The sequence below is a fragment of the Pempheris klunzingeri genome, chromosome 7 (genome assembly GCF_042242105.1).
Source record: "Pempheris klunzingeri isolate RE-2024b chromosome 7, fPemKlu1.hap1, whole genome shotgun sequence".
Classification (NCBI taxonomy): Eukaryota; Metazoa; Chordata; class Actinopteri; order Acropomatiformes; family Pempheridae; genus Pempheris; species Pempheris klunzingeri.
In genome coordinates this window covers 18,249,506-18,265,194 of record NC_092018.1, presented here as the reverse complement: position 1 = coordinate 18,265,194, position 15,689 = coordinate 18,249,506, and the positions used below count along the sequence as shown (strand labels likewise).

The window sequence follows — 15,689 nt, the reverse complement described above, 5'->3', positions numbered from 1 at the left end:
ATGAGTGAGACAGAAAAAGGACTTTAAACACAACTTACCAGTTTGGGGTCGTCTGGCATAAAAGGTTTGACCAGGTCCTCACAGTCAGGTGCAGCTGCAGCACTGAGGGAAGCGACAGCCAGCAGAAATACTACAACAACAGGCAGAGCCATGGTCAGACAGAGAGGAGACGGCAGCACTGCAGAGGATGTTGCTGAAGCTACAACAGAGGACGTCTAATGCCGATTCATTTTCCCTCTGGGGTTTCTAATGAAAAAGAAGGTGTTGTGCAAAGGGGAGGAGGGGGTTTCTACATGCTCAGATGCACCAGTAAAGCTTTCGTAATGACCATGCAGATTTCTTTTTGCTCAGCTTTGAATAGCCGGCTCAACAGTCCTCTGTTGCCCATACCGCTGCCCCTGAATGAACTCAGGCAACGTGCCACATCTCGTCTGTTGAGACATTTAAAAAGGGGCCTGAAGCTGCTTTTCTTCAGTAGAACCGTAGTTGTTTCCTGGTGAGTCTGTGTGGACCCCTTGCGGCGACAGTTTCAAGGTTTGACGTCTTCTTTCTCCCTCTAACAGTGACGTTACCCAGCAACGGCCTTTTGTTGAAGTTTCTGGGAACTTTGGTGCATTTGAATAGAGCTGTAATAGTTTTGATGAAGCATATAATCTTGACATATGGGTCATCAGAGTGTCTGGCATCCCCATCTTGTATTTGAAAAAGGATAAAGGAATGTTGGAGCTCAGAAGCCAAACACTTCCTCCCCGAATAAGGGTCGAAATAAACGACAAGAACAGAGTACAGAGGGAGACTGAAAGCTGTTTTATTTACCTCACACAACCAATTAGAAACAGTTATGCACTCAACTATTGACAGATTGTTACGCTGATTTAAAATGAGGCATTTAAGGGGGATTTTCAGCCATTACTGTACATGCCAGAAGTTATTCAGATTTCACGTTTCCTAGACTAAATCAGGAAAGGTCAAACAGCTTAGCAGGCAGAGGCACACGGAAATACAGACTACAGATCTGACATGACAAGACACCGGCAGTGATTGAACTTGTCGCTGCCTCCGACACCAACTGGACAATGAATGATAAGTTATTCCACAGCAAAATATCATACCAATGCACATGCAGATCACTTTACAGCACTATCTAGTACATGTTAAACAGGGTGTGCTTGGGTTTATGCAGGCTGCTCACAGGGCTACGACACCTCTGTGTTTACTTTGTAGTAGGCTGAGCATCAGTTTGATTAGTCTCTGGATTCTCAGTCGCAGGTGAAGCACTTTCCCTGTCATCTGGGCACAGATCTGAAATAGGAGGAAAACTGTGAAGAAAGTAGCTCGAAGGAAATTCGTTTTCATCATTTGATCGGCAGAGCTGATCTGGCGGCTAACCTGTGCTTCCAAAGTGGTACTCGGGGAGGAATTTGAGGCACTCCGCCTGCTTCTTAAAGGTCTCTAATTCAGATGGCTCAAGACCTCCGGTCCGTGCTTTAAAAGAGGAATCCGAGAAATAAGATGGGCATGAGGTGGTTAGAGAGAGGAGAAGCCAGGGGAGAGACAAATGGTAAAGTAATATCTCAAACTACTGACCAAACACTATGTATTTTACACTAAATTTTGGAAAAACGAAAAGCCTTACTGAAGAGGAACAGGTATCGTCCTTTTGACTTCCTGTCAGGGAGGAGGGTGGTGTCTTCGGACAGGAGGCAGTCGGAACAGGTCTCATAGTACTTCCCATCATGATATGAAGTGTGACCGTTGATAATAACTGCGAATCATCAGAAAAACAAGGCTTCCACATGAATGTAGTGAAAGTGCAGAACAAGTCTTTTACTTTCATAGATCTATTTGAAATGGTGCATGAAATAAAATGCCGTATAATAATACTGTATTTGGAGCCTTGTGTGACTGTTTTCTTATGAAAACCACCTTCATCTTGTGGCTACGTGCATCACACTCATGACCTTACACAGCATATAAAAGAGAGATAGTAAGTAAGGGTGAACACAGAGATACACAGTTAATATTTCAAGATACATACAAGTGGTGTGACTGGTCATTCCTGAGATGGTAGCATTGGCTATGCCCTGAAGGCATTTCTCTTCCCCTCTGTAATGAGAAAAAAAACAAGAGAAATGCACACTCTCGGCTGTAATCTGTGACAGACAGCTTCATCGTTTGGTCGTGAGAGAAAATGGGACATAATGATGTGGTTGTGTAACAGATCATTTGCAGCAGTGTCCTTACAGGCGGTCGGCCCAGTAGATGGTGATGACTCCGCTGTCTGAGGACGCTGACAGTTCCACCCAGGAGCTGTTCACTGTCAACAAGTCGCTCTTCAGGCCGGGCTGGTCCCATGACCCCACATGAAGCACCCACTTCCCATAGATCTGCCACAGACACGGACACACAACATCCACACATCCCACTCACATCATATTATGCTCACATCAAACTTGAATTTTTTCCCCCCGGTAGAATAGTCTGTGACGGAGGTGAGAATAAACACAGATATCACAAAAATGTGTTTTATTTTTTTTTTTTAGCAGCCTTAATTGTTTTAAATTACAACATAGTACATTTCTAATACAAATACAAACACAAATCTCAGCTATTCGTGTAACGTTAACACACAGCACTGTGCTTCAGAGCGCCCTCACATACAACCAGAGCATAACAAATGATCTCTGATACTCACGGGGCTGTGGCTGTCCAGTACCAGAGGCTTAACCAGCTCTTTACAGTCCAGTTCAGAGGCAGCACCCAGAGAGGTGAGAGCCAGCAGAGCCACAACCAGCTGTGCAGCCATGATTCGAGACAGCAGGCAGCCACAAACTAACACTAATGTCAGGGATCCTGCCAGCCACAGTCCAGAACCAGGGGTGTTGTGCAACAGTGGGCTGGGCCACACACACACACACACACACACACACACACACACACACACACACACACACTGAAGGGAAGGAGCAGTTCACTTTTCACATCCTATCACTTGTGTCCTATTTATCCTGTTACATAACAGCCAGCTGGCAGAGTCTGAATAGCAAGACCCCTGAATGTTTCAATAGGTGAGCACCCATCCCCCGGCACAGAGTCACACACACTCACAAAGACAGAAAAATAGAAAGAAAGACACACACACACACACGTACAGGAACATCTCCTCTCATCTTTTATTTAAATAATGGCAATGGCCTGAAAAAATCAATTTTGGGTAATAAATCACCAATGTTTCGTGGCACTGCCCCCATCACTGGAAGGTTTGGTCAAGCACAGATTCAAAGCAAATTTGTGTTGTCATGGAGAAATGTTTCCGATATTGATGCAATCTTAAACTTACATATCTCTGTATATTATGTACTTAGTGATCTGTGTTATTTTTCACCTATCTTAAGGTATGGTATTGTAAATATAATCTTGGCTGCGTTGTTTGTAGCGAGACCACACACTCTCGTGCATTAATTCGTATACATAGGCATAGGAATGGACATATATGTAGAGGCATATATGTGTGTGTGTGTGTGTGTGTGTGTGTGTTGGTATTAGTTGATGTTTCAGCCATATGCTTCAAATCTAGTGTTGATACTAAGGGTGCCTTCAGTGACACAAGAAGGGTTTGCCTCACATGGAGGTCTCTTTATTGTGTGAATGATGAATGACATTTTGGATATGTATGTGTGGAAACTTCTTTAATACAATCAGACTGTCTCATGCGTCATGTTTTTCAATAATATCATACTGCTAATCTTTTAGTCACACTCCTATTGTCTGTCTCTCTCTCTCTCTCTCTCTCTCTGTCTCTCTCTCTCTCTGTCCAACCTCCACCCAACGCGAACCCCTACAGAAGCCGCCCACATTGAGCCTGGGTCTGTTCGAGGTTTCTTCCCGTTAAAGGGGAGTTCTTCCTGCCACTGTTGCTCAATATAATATCTGATGCTTGCTCATGTGGGAATTCTTGAATCCTTAATTTTGAATTCCTGAATCGTTGGGTCTCTCTCTAATTAAAGAGTTTGGTCTAGACCTGCTCTTTATGGAAAGCGTCTTGAGATAACGCCGTTGTGAATTGGCGCTATATAAATAAAGATTGATTGATTGATTCCTCAGCTGAGGAAAAAAACTCTCAACCCTTGGTCTGCACTTGTGTGTTTGAATTCTCATCTTGGCCCTGAAAACTCTCCTTAACAGTATGCCATCATTTGTCTGTGTGTGTGTGTGTGTGTGTGTGTGTGTGTGTTTGTTTCACCCTTTATTGCACTGATAATAGTTTGCGGCTGTGTTATGTAACACACACAAACTTTATTCACTTGCCATGTTTTACTTTTAATAAGATCCTCAAACCACAGTGAGTGAGGGAGAAATATTTCAATTTGATTTTACAGTAAAGGCGTTTAAGGTAAATTATCAAAAAACGCAGTGAAAATACGCAAGAGAAAAAAAGATAAAAGTTCAATTTCAGGGCAATAAGCACACAGTGCAACACAACTTCTGAACGGGCCAGCAGCCATGTGCAGTAAAACTGTTGCTCTCCGTCCTTCACGTGACCCCTGTGACAAGTAGACAGCATGAAAAGAAGCAACAAGAGTATGCATGAATGAAACAGTCAGCCAGTTCACAGCCCTGCTTAGTATGCCCATCATTTCACAGCCCATAGCAACTGCTGTAAGTTTTAATTTACTGTAATGCATAAAAGAAAAAGGTGGTATTTAGGTGGTGTCCGTCATGATTTATGAATCTGACAGTAAATGTGAAGTCAGTCTATTCACTTCTCCTACAGCAATCTGAATAACTTCAACAGTAAAATAACAATAAAATAACAAAATATAATTCCTCTTGTCTCACATTAAACCCCACTGCAGGGCGAAAAAAAATCTAAGATGTGTGTAAACTCCTTTGTGTGTATCAAAGAGAGCAAATTGAATACAAATTTGACTCATGGGGTATCTTCAGGTGTCAGGATACCTTCGAGGTGCAGCTGACAACAGTCCCGTCAACAGGCCTTTTTCTTTACTGCTCTTCCTTCTTTGCATCTGTGGCAGCCGCCCTAGTATCAGGGCACAGGCCTGAAACAGGGGCAGGAAATCCAGTTGATAAGTGCCTTGATAGGTTTACACATACCTGTTACTGTAGTTTTGAATGAGTTTCATACCCGTGGATCCGCTAAAGTGGAATTCTGGTGGGAAGTTGAGGCACGCAGCCTGCTTCTTGAAAACCTCAAAATGAGAGGCATCCAGTGCCCCAGTCTTTGCTGCAGGGCAGGGGGGGGAGAGTTAATGTAATCTCAATTAACCGGTCAAAACACATATTAAATAAATAATTAACACCAATGACTGCTGACATTTTGAGTTTTTGTTATACATATGTGCACAGAAAAGCTGTTAGAGACAACTGTGAACTCACTGAAGATGTAGATGTTTCTGCTTTTCTTGCTTCCCTGTTTGCTCTCCGACTCTGTGCTGTCTGTCCAAACGGTGCAGTTGGGGCAGGTCACCAGGTGCCTCCCAACAACTTTATGACTGGTGTTGTTGTAGTTAACTATTGAATATAAACAGAATATTAACATAGTGCTATTTTACTTGGAGCATTTCTAGTACACATAGAATATGTGTGTTATAACCAACAATAATTTACTTACATATCATCTGGGAGTAGTTTCCTAAGAAAGTAGTATTAAGGGTTCCATAATGGCATCCATCATTCCTAAGAAAAAGTAACTGCTATGAGCACAAACAAACTAAAGCAAATCACATTTTTAACCCCTTGTTGCCTGTTGTCGCGAATTCGCCTCAAACCTCTTCTGGTCTTGATGCAGCTGAGGTGGCCTCTGTATCCCACTAATGCTGGTTGATGCATATTCTATGTATTCATTATATATACATAGATGCATACATACATAAATAAATTCTTATTCTATATATTATTATTATTATTATTATTCTATATTCTATCCGTATGTACATATATATTTTATTATACTATTACTATATTGCACTAGTCTATGCTATGTTATATTCAAATTAACAATCTCCACTTCATTTAGCATCTGCTTGAATGCAAAAACACAAATAATTAATTTTTTTATATAATTGTAAATAAATTCAGGCAGTAAGGGGTTAAAGTTAATAACATTCATTTTCAGAAGATCAATAGTTACGTTTTGTCTGCCCAGTGAAGGGTCATATCATCGCTATCAGGTATGGGTGTGAAATCAATCCAGGAGCTATTGATAAGTTTAAGTTCTTCCATGGTCATTTTATTGTCGGATATTCCAGCATGCCATATCCATTTTCCATAAACCTAGACACAGATGTGCAAAGTTAAAACTCACACATTTGTACATGAAAGACAAATCTAAAAAATAGAGCAGTGTGTAGCACATTCAATTCAAATTGCTTACTGGTAACTGTTTATTAAAGCACCATGAGTTGTTTCTACTGTAGATTCAAGAAAATCTTATTTTTTTTAGGTGTGTTCAAGAGCCTCTGGGAAACCGAAACATTTGAGAGGTCAAAGTTTGCTGCAAAACCGGGACTTCTTCAATGCAACTACACTCCCAAACTCACATCATCCCTGTCATTGCATCATTAAATCCCCGTTTCCCTGCTGATTTTTTTTTTACTTCAGCAGCTCGATATTTTTGAAAACAGAGCTTGTGGATGGTTGTGGCTCACAGACTCAATTCTGCATTACCCTGAATGAAGGCTGAGGACACACACGTACCTGGCTTCGATCCTCCAGAGGTTTAAGCAGCTCTTCACAGTCTGGATCAGACGCAGCAGTCAGAGAGGAGAGAGCAAGCAAAGCTAAACAAAACTGGACAGACATTGTTAGAAGCCAACTGGATATCACACAGCAAGAGAAGAACAACTGCACTCTGGCAGGAAAGCTCTGCCCTGAAGACTAGCATAGGGGAAATATGAGAGAGAGAGAGAGACAGAGAGAGGGTGGGGTGGGGGGGTGGGCATATGAGGTAGGTGGATGACTGTACGTTTGTGAAATGGTGGGATTGTGTAACAAACGCATTCAGATGTATCTCTGAAGAGTACAAAGAGTGCATGTTCAGAGGACACTGCTGCAAGAAACACTATTCACAACTTACTCCAATATTTGGTTGGTTCTTATGCAGGAGATGGGGATGAATATTGAATATTGGGTGTTTACTGCATGTGCATGTTAGAAAGACATCTTTGCTGTAATAGATGCACAGTGTAACTCAAGAGAAACACCGTGGTCTTTCTTGTGGTTCCTTCCTACTGTTTTCTGTTGTACAAGATGAATTATTCCTTCAGTGGGTGATCGCCTCACTCCTTCTCTGTGTGTGCTGTATGTTTGAGGACGCAGACAGACGGAGAGAGAGAGAGAGAGAGATGCACTCATTTAACCATCACATAGTCTGAGATGTGCATATCTAAAACGATCTACGTACAGTGCTGACCAAACTATAGTCTCTGATTTGTACCGCTGCTGGATATAATGATGTGGCCGCTTTGAGTAAACCTCTAAAGCTGGCAAAAGTTTAATCCTCCACCTCCATATACTGGATTCCAACCACAGTGGAAATCAATTTGTGAAACAGCTGTTATTATGGTACCGATTCTGCCAGCTGCCGTGACTTGCTGCTCCATCAGTAAAAGTGAGCCCATAAAACATGGGGCATGGATGGCATGGATGGTGGTGTCTTCCTGAATACACCATGTATTTTACTTAAAGCAATTATTTGCTTTCTGACACTTAGATGACACCTCTCGACACCACTCTCATGTCTGAATGCTAAATACAAAGCCATAACCAGCAGCCGCTTAGATTTACGCATTTTACACATTCTATCTTGTTTGTTTTTTTCCATGCGAAAAACCCAAGTGTTAAAACAACAATTCACAATTTTATGGGCTGAAGCTAAACTAATCAGACGGCGGTTGCAGAGAGAGTGGTATCATTCTTCTAAAGTAAGCGAACACAGCCACACCGGGCTTACACTTGGAAGCTGTCCAGCGTCCTTGCTGAGGGGTGACGGCTAAAGGGCACCTTATTGATGGTAATGAGGGAGAGACTCTGCTTTTCCCCAACCAGATTTATCAGATGGTAGCAGGATAAGCCTGGATAGATTGCTTTCACTTTACCTACCCACATGTATTTTACCAATCCCAGGCTTATCCCGGTGACCCTCTGGTCACAAGCCTGCCTCTCTAGACAACAGCTCTATCACATACGACGGGGTTAGTAATCCTGGAATGAAGCTCAGTGGCAAAACATGGTGATCATTGTCAGTCTTTGTCCTTAAATGCTGTCACACTGGAGACACTGCTGTGCTGTGCAACACAGGGAGCCGATTAAACCACGGCACACGGTTTTGAGAGACATAACTCATGATAACATTATTTAGCCTCAAAGAAGTGGCTGCGTTCATGTCCACGGCACAAATGAAAAGAGATGACACTTTGACTAAGGGAAGAGAAGCTTTATACTAGCATATTCAAAACCCATGAAATACTTCTCTGTGTATTTACAAAAACATAATACAAGAATAAAAAAGAGAAAATGAACACATCACAAATGGAGTCCCATATACTGCCACAAAACAGAAAACATGATCCAATTTACAAATGCATCTTCTTGTTCTCCCACTTATGGCTTCAATCTAACACAAAAAAAACAAAATAAAATATCTCTGTTCAGTTGCGATGGTGCGTCATCAGTCCATCCCTCCCTTTTGCGATAATTTTCTCCAGATTTTTCTTTAAATAATAATAATAATAATATCAAATACACATACAAGACAGAGGAGCTACATTTGTGAGCTGTACACTTTGCAGTAAGGGATCGGAGAGGAGAATGTTCACAGGCATTTTGTACATGATGATAATACATCTTGGGCAGTGAAAAAAGTTTAAAACATTGATTAAAAACAAGCTTATTTTAGCTTTCTGTACCAACTAACCTTTCACATCGCACTGAGATCACAGTTTATCCGGATGACAATAAAGTACAAGTGACCAAAGTGACTTTGTAAGCTTGTGTCTCTATCTGCGATTTCTCTCTGTAAATGTACAAAGTGCAGGAGATAAGAGAGACCTCAACAAACAAAAACAACAAATCATATAACCACATGCACAGGTTCAGTGTCCTCTCTGGTTTGTTGACCTGGTCACTGAAAAAAGTCAATTCTTCTCATCTTAAACTTTGTCCTGTGTTTGCACAATGTAAAGTCTTTTACCACTGGGGCCTCTTACAGTTTGAATTTCAACAAAGTTTTAGCGCTGAATATAGAAAGATGCATCACATGATTATGAAAAAACGTATTAAAAACTTAGTCTGCACAGGGTATTAACCTTTGTGTAATTCCTCTTCCCCAGTCTTATCCTTACTGCTCTCTCCAGTCAAGTTACAGTCCACAATAGTCAGGTCTGATTTAAGAGACTGTGAAACTTTTGAAAGAAGAAACAACAGATGATCCTTCAACTAATAGAAAGTTAAATTCATGAGTAATAAAACTGACTGTTGCTCACTTCAGCACACTTTGGAGTTTTGCTCCTACAGCCTTACTTGGTCTGGTATGACCAGAAGCTTTTGGTTGCCAAGCTAGATATTACTCTATAATCGAGCCACTTCACTGACTGTATGCCTCTTATCCACGTGCTGTTGATGTTTCAACATTTAAGCCTTGACCAAAGCTCTTTTTTTTTTACATATCCATTACAAGATCAAAATACAGGCAAAAAATTCCAGGTTGTATTAATGGCAGTCATTTAGGAAATCGTGATCAAGGTCTGAATAAAGAGCTGACTTTGATTTGCACTTCATGTGATGGAGGTGAGGCAGAGGGAAAGATCTTACATTTTCCACATTTGTGGTTGAGATTAGAGCTGAAAAGTAAAAAAAACAAAAAAAAAAACAACTTCTTCGACACGTAGTATAAAACATAAACCACAATGTTAGTGGTCTTAATGAATTAGACACCCACAAAAGCTGAAAAGACTTTGACTTACTAGACTACAAATATCTGCACAAGACTCAAATAAACCTCATGGTGACATGATTGTAATGTCTCTTCAGTTCTCTTCCAGTAATGGACAAAGCAGTTTATCAAAAAGAGACAAAAGATGTTCCATGTGGCAACCAGTTAACTTTAATCTAACTGGTCTAAATCTAATTTCACCATCAAACCAAAGGTGTCTATATCTCTTTGAACCCAAGAAAGTTTTAACTTTCAGATAAATAACATACTGGCCTTTTGTTTATGGGCATGAACTCCATGATATGATGCAAAAGGCAGAGACATCTGTCTGTGACTGGAGTGTGTGCACGGTCTCGTACACACTGTATGGAAATATACAAAGAGTTCTCCTCCAGGATGTTTCAATTTGGTTCCTTTGTACAGTCTCATGGTTGCAGAGGAAGAACAGATGAATGTAGCAGTCACCACTTAGAACGGCAGAAGAAACAGGAGAGAAGAGACGAGGACAGAAACAATGGAGGGGGTGTAGGTTTTGGGGGGTGGGGGTGTAGTACAAGGACGGAGCCTGGGGCAACTGTCCTGACTAGGCAGGTGGTGTCGGAGGAAGAGTCACTGGCCTAGATGACATCACATCCCATCCCTCTGCTCGTCACCGATCCACACCAGCTTACTGAGCGACGGACCAAACCTGCTTCCAGAGCCCTCACACGCTCATCGTCATGTTTGGAGAATACTGCTCAGATGACATGGGGAGAAATACGCATGTATGAGCACTTTGATGAATGTGGGAACTAGAAACCTTCCCAGAGTTAGATAAGAAGACTGATACCTTTCACGGTCTGTGTATCTTAGCTTAGCACAAAAAAATCTGCCACCCAGCATCTCTAAGGCTCACTAATTAACGTGTTATATCTCGTTTATTTAATCACAAGTGACTCCTCGGAGTAATGTTGCCACAGTGAGGTTTCCAGGCAACCAGTTCAGTGCTCTCAGCCACGAGAGAGACCAACACATGAAGCCCCATAAATCCACAGTTTATTTATACACTGGATTCTCTACAGATGCTGTTGTATTTTGTATTGTATTGTATTTTGTAAGTGGGATGGGGCAGATGTTCGGCACGACACAGAAATAAAAAATAGGCCAACATTATTATTTATTTATTTATTTTTTCCCTTTTCGACAGAACCAGCCTCGCTATTTCCCGTGGCACCCAGTCTTTATGCTAAGCTGTGGTGTAGCTTTATATTTACAATACAGAATAGCATCTTCTCATCTAACTCACTACCCCTTTAAAAGCATTAACACTAAGTGAATCCATTTCTAACTTATATTTGTGGTCAACCTTATAGCAGACAACAGAAAAGATCCCTCCGTTCATGACAACTGACTTACACTTTCATTCTGAAAAGGGTTAAGAAAGTTCCCTCCCATCTCTCCGTCCTCCCTGGGGGTCCCGGGCTGGTTACTCATACTTAGGTTACCTGGAGAGTTCTGTAAAATAGTTTGTAAAAAACATGGTGATGGTAATTTTAAGCTACTTAAGTTTCAAAAAGTTAAATCAGCTGAGTTAATTCCAAACTGTAGCTTCAAAATAGATAAATATCTTCTGTTACCTTGGGGAGACTGTCCATGTCACCTGACCCTGAGAGAGGGAGCACAAGTATAAAAAGAACACAAATCACCCTTATCGAATGAAGGCTTTTTTTTTTTTTTTTTTGCTTTAATTGTTTGACAAATTAGGGAAAAACAAAACCTAAGATTTAATGTCAATGCAGCACATATTGCACAAGCTACTTATTGCTGTACCTAGTGACCCATTCATGTGATGGGGCTCCATCCCAGCCATCCCCCCTAATGGACCATCGCCACCTGCACCCATTGGGAACTGAGGAGGACACACACAGCGGACAACGATACACAAAATTTTGACATTAGCAAAACAACAATCGTCGCACCCACACATGAACATCTTTACGCTCAGACGCAGAGATACACCGAGAGAAAAAAACCTCTCACATTTGGTCGGCTTCCACCCGGAGGGACTGTGTTTATCATAGTGTACATGTTGTCACCAGAGTTGGTTGAATCTGAAATAACAGAAACAAGAGGATAAAACAGCACGAATACATGTACACACGCACACACGTTAATATGCACATTGAGCTTACCTGCTGGACTTGGCATTATTGGGGTCCCAGGTGGCCCTCCTCCTCCAGGAGGTCCCTGCAATTACAGTTTTGTTTTCCATTCATCAACTGATGAATTATAGCTTGCAAGCTAGTGAAGAGCAACAGTTTAAACTCAAAGCTACATACCACATAACTTCCTGGAGAGGCAGAAGAGTAAGGGGTCTGCAAAAACACAGAAGGAAATCATGAGAGAAATGAAATACTGGTTGAACTTTCTGCTCTGTGTCTTTTTTAGAGCACTTACAGAATTGGAGTTTGGAGGATTTGGCCAGGGTCTACCCCCACCAGGTCCCCTGGAACAAACAAACAAACACACACACACACACACACATTTTAGTCTTCTGCTTTTGGCAAGCTTCTTTGTTTCCAATTCATTTGGGTAAAGTTGGCAACAACAACGTCTTCTGTTGCCCAAGAGAGGTGATGGGAACAACAAGTAGAAGAAAAGACAGAATAGAAGAACGCTGGATCCCAGCTCAACTTCCAGGCCTCTAAGAGCCAAGAACATGCAGTAACGTTGTAATTAAAAACGGCTGACTGCATCTACTGTAGTGAGAGATTAAAGGGAAATTTTGTCGCTTTTTATGTGGATGTCTAGTCAGTGCTGTTGGTAAATAGAGTCAAAAAAAATACCTCCGTGTGAGCCATATTCAGAGAGAAAGCCAAGTTCTCCTCCTGCAAAATCTGTTAATTTTACGGGTCACCAGCGCTGTCATTCGACATAGTTGGTGACCTGGAAGAACTGCAGGCTTTGATTTCTAGTCTACAACAAAACTTCCTTATTCTCTTTGCTTGTATTGCAAACGAGTTACGTTTCTAACAGCGTAAATGCCACCCCAGAATGTGGCTGGATCGATGAGGATGCATTTTACAATGTTTTGGCTGTCTTGAATATTCAGCCGTATTTATTCGAGTAAGACTAAATGCCCAAAGAAATGCGGCGGAGAGTGGGCAAGGCTGCGTTAGCCGTGCAAGAGGATATGACCAGCGGGGACCATCCAGAGCAAACAACCATTGGTGGTGCCTTTGCTCAAATTGCCCTCTGATGCCGAGAGAAGCTGAACCATTCTTGTAAACACTGCGTACACCTCCAAACACAGCAGTGAGCGCACATATGCATGGCCGTAACGCTGCCTCAGATCACATTTCATTTATTGTGTGTGAATCCGTATGTTTTCTGACCTGCAGCCAATCATAATAACATAATGTGTGATGTCAGCTGTAAATGCATGACCCCGAGCAGATCTGGCAGGCCAAGAACATCTGGTCAGCACACCAGCACGGCTCTGAGAGCAGGAGAACTCAGCTTTATTGGTGAATATAGAATGCTCTGACATAATTATTGCTTCAATTGATTACATACACCATCAACACCGAATGGACATCCACATATAAAGTGACAAAATTTCCCTTTAAGGACATTTGTAGTTTATGTTGCCCCTTCAATGTGGTGAGGTCATTTACATTTACACCGTGTGTGTGTAGATAAGTATGTATATATGTAGATACCACTCACATGTTCATGCCAGGCATCCCAGGACCAACCAGGGCATTCAGTGGTGGTCTCATCCCACCTCCATAGCTCTAAAAAAAAAATACCAGCAGTTATGTCCACATGAGAGCAAAAATCAGAACCCGTCCTTTTTTAAATATCGCCACAAAAGCTGTGGTTCCGTACCTGGGGACCAAGTGGTACCATGCCTCTGGGTGGAGTCATCCGCTGCATTGGTCCTCCCATATTTGGATGTCCTGAAACACAGAAATACAGTCAAACTATAACCAGCCATTAATCTGTCCAAGAGCAGTGTATTTAGGACTCATGATTTGTCAGACTGGTGTCAGTTTTGTGTTCTTCATTTGGCCATTTATGACCAAGTACACCTTTATTGCCTATCTCTTCTAATAAGCTTCGTGCACCTCATGTAGTTTTGTATTCCCCACCTGTAGTATCTGCAGTATTTCAAAACCCCAGAAAGACAGATCTGTGTATCTGGCACCAAACATCATCTAACATTCACATTTGAGTGTGAATTGAGTAGAACAGTGACTGAGTCTTTTAACCTATGCATAATTTATGTGTTGTCTGGAGGAGTGAATAGTTTTTGTAAATGCGGGTGTGCTTAAAGGATAAGAAGAGGTCTTTTTATTATTATAATCCACTGTTTTCCTGCAGAGAGCCATCGCCTCAGACTTAGAGGTGTTGATTGTCATCCCGACCGCTTCACACTCAGCTGCAAAGCACCCCAGTGCATGCTGAAGGTCACGGTCTGAGGAAGCCAACAGAGCCACATCATCTGCAAAAAGCAGATATGCAGTTCTGTGGTCTCCAAACCGGACGCTCTCCTCACCTCGGCTGCGCCTTGAGATCCTGTCCATGAATATCACATACAGGATTGGTGACAAAGGGCAGTCTTGGCGGAGTCCAACACCCATTGAGAAGATGGTGACTTTGTGCCGAGAACGCAGACACAGCCCTGAGGTTCTTAGGCGACCTTCTGACCACAGCTCCTAGCAGCTGCCTCTGCGATAAAGGCTTTGAACATAGCCCACTCCCCAACCTCCCCCTGGATATATGCTCCCGGACAGGGACCTCTACCAGACGCTCCCAGCACACCCTCACTACACGTCACTACACGCACACACACAACAGTCAGAGCCTTTAACGGTTCCTGTGGGTGGTGAGCCCAGAGGGTGGCGGCTACACATTATTCCTTCAGCTGTGGATCCAGGCCAGCCTACCAGATGCTCGCCAGCGTGCTCCCCTCCCAGGTCTGGCTCCAGGAGGGGGCCCCGATTCTTACTCTTGTTAATAGTTTTGGGATGTCAGTTTTATGGCAAAAGCTCTAAGATCCTGTGGCTCCACAGAAAATAATTTTTAGTTAACATGAAGAAATAAATAATACCAGAGTGTTTCTGGGTGCTGACTATGCACATTTGTGTTTGTGCATACCCGTGTGTCTATGCGTACCTTGCTGTCTTGTGGGGTCCATTCCACTGGGTAACATGGGCTGGCTACCTGGGACTCCTCCAAGTCCCTGCAGAGGGAAGAGAATCCATCACCAGCAATATCATCACTGTTACACAGACTCTGTGCTCTGCTGCCTGCAGGTGTCAGTATGACTCTTACCTGATTGGGTAATCTGAGTGGTGGTCTGGGTCCTCCAGGGTATCGAGGTGACATAAAGGGCTGAAAAAAACACATCATAAATGCAGTTTAAAGAGAGAAAAACTTTAAAAACACGCACATGCCAAGACTCTAGCAAAACATTACATATCTGACAATAAAGGAAAAAAAATTGTTCTTCTTTTATATCCCCTTTTACAGAAAGAAAAGTGGTATAGAGCACTATGGGAAGTTTTTTCACTTTCCAAAACAGGAAACCAACCAGAGCTACTGTGTACGTCTTCTGTTGAATTTTGGGCTCATTTCCCTTTAACAACAGTTCCATGACAGCAGGGTTGGGAAGCTGACTGCATTTTAATTGGACTGGATTTATGGAAAAAAGAGCGAGGGAGTGAAGGATGAGGTTTGTTTATAATGATGT

At 42.2% G+C, this 15,689-nt stretch overlaps 3 protein-coding genes across 4 annotated transcripts in view; all 3 read right to left on the bottom strand.

Annotated features, from left to right (window-relative positions):
- Positions 1-792: 792 nt before the first annotated feature.
- LOC139204394 (saxitoxin and tetrodotoxin-binding protein 1-like) lies at positions 793-2,858 on the bottom strand. Its single transcript, XM_070834415.1, has 6 exons — positions 2,696-2,858; positions 2,245-2,387; positions 2,039-2,106; positions 1,637-1,765; positions 1,390-1,485; positions 793-1,302 (listed from the first exon to the last, which is right to left on the bottom strand). The coding sequence occupies exons 1-6, from the start codon at positions 2,804-2,806 to the stop codon at positions 1,214-1,216; spliced, it is 636 nt and encodes a 211-aa protein (XP_070690516.1). The 5' UTR covers positions 2,807-2,858; the 3' UTR covers positions 793-1,213.
- Positions 2,859-4,448: 1,590 nt separating this feature from the next.
- LOC139204510 (uncharacterized) lies at positions 4,449-6,835 on the bottom strand. Its single transcript, XM_070834546.1, has 7 exons — positions 6,718-6,835; positions 6,152-6,294; positions 5,633-5,697; positions 5,398-5,532; positions 5,147-5,245; positions 4,960-5,060; positions 4,449-4,544 (listed from the first exon to the last, which is right to left on the bottom strand). Exons 1-6 carry the CDS (start codon positions 6,820-6,822, stop codon positions 5,005-5,007), a joined length of 603 nt encoding a protein of 200 aa, XP_070690647.1. The 5' UTR covers positions 6,823-6,835; the 3' UTR covers positions 4,449-4,544; positions 4,960-5,004.
- Positions 6,836-8,440: 1,605 nt separating this feature from the next.
- ssbp2a (single stranded DNA binding protein 2a) overlaps positions 8,441-15,689 on the bottom strand; it is a 51,718-nt gene continuing 44,469 nt past the window's right edge. For both annotated transcript variants that reach the window (XM_070833191.1, XM_070833192.1), the window contains 12 exons: positions 15,272-15,331; positions 15,113-15,179; positions 13,823-13,893; positions 13,661-13,728; positions 12,389-12,437; positions 12,271-12,306; positions 12,124-12,178; positions 11,972-12,042; positions 11,762-11,840; positions 11,569-11,597; positions 11,348-11,446; positions 8,441-10,685 (listed from right to left, as the gene is read on the bottom strand). In XM_070833191.1, the coding sequence (XP_070689292.1) occupies positions 10,656-10,685; positions 11,348-11,446; positions 11,569-11,597; positions 11,762-11,840; positions 11,972-12,042; positions 12,124-12,178; positions 12,271-12,306; positions 12,389-12,437; positions 13,661-13,728; positions 13,823-13,893; positions 15,113-15,179; positions 15,272-15,331 (714 nt within the window). In that variant the 3' untranslated portion in view covers positions 8,441-10,655. The remainder of the gene's footprint in view (positions 10,686-11,347; positions 11,447-11,568; positions 11,598-11,761; positions 11,841-11,971; positions 12,043-12,123; positions 12,179-12,270; positions 12,307-12,388; positions 12,438-13,660; positions 13,729-13,822; positions 13,894-15,112; positions 15,180-15,271; positions 15,332-15,689) is intronic.

What these genes read in the sequence shown, in the direction of transcription:
- LOC139204510 (XM_070834546.1), bottom strand. Translation starts at nt 6,822, where the DNA reads ATGTCTGTCCAGTTTTGTTTAGCTTTGCTTGCTCTCTCCTCTCTGACT. An exon ending in CTCTGGAGGATCGAAGCCAG is followed by an intron (nt 6,295 to 6,717) that starts GTACGTGTGTGT and finishes ATCTGTGTCTAG; the next exon opens with GTTTATGGAAAATGGATATG. An exon ending in CCACTTTAGCGGATCCACGG is followed by an intron (nt 5,061 to 5,146) that starts GTATGAAACTCA and finishes CCCCTGTTTCAG; the next exon opens with GCCTGTGCCCTGATACTAGG.
- LOC139204394 (XM_070834415.1), bottom strand. Translation starts at nt 2,806, where the DNA reads ATGGCTGCACAGCTGGTTGTGGCTCTGCTGGCTCTCACCTCTCTGGGT. An exon ending in ATCTACTGGGCCGACCGCCT is followed by an intron (nt 2,107 to 2,244) that starts GTAAGGACACTG and finishes TTCTCATTACAG; the next exon opens with AGGGGAAGAGAAATGCCTTC. An exon ending in AATGACCAGTCACACCACTT is followed by an intron (nt 1,766 to 2,038) that starts GTATGTATCTTG and finishes GATGATTCGCAG; the next exon opens with TTATTATCAACGGTCACACT.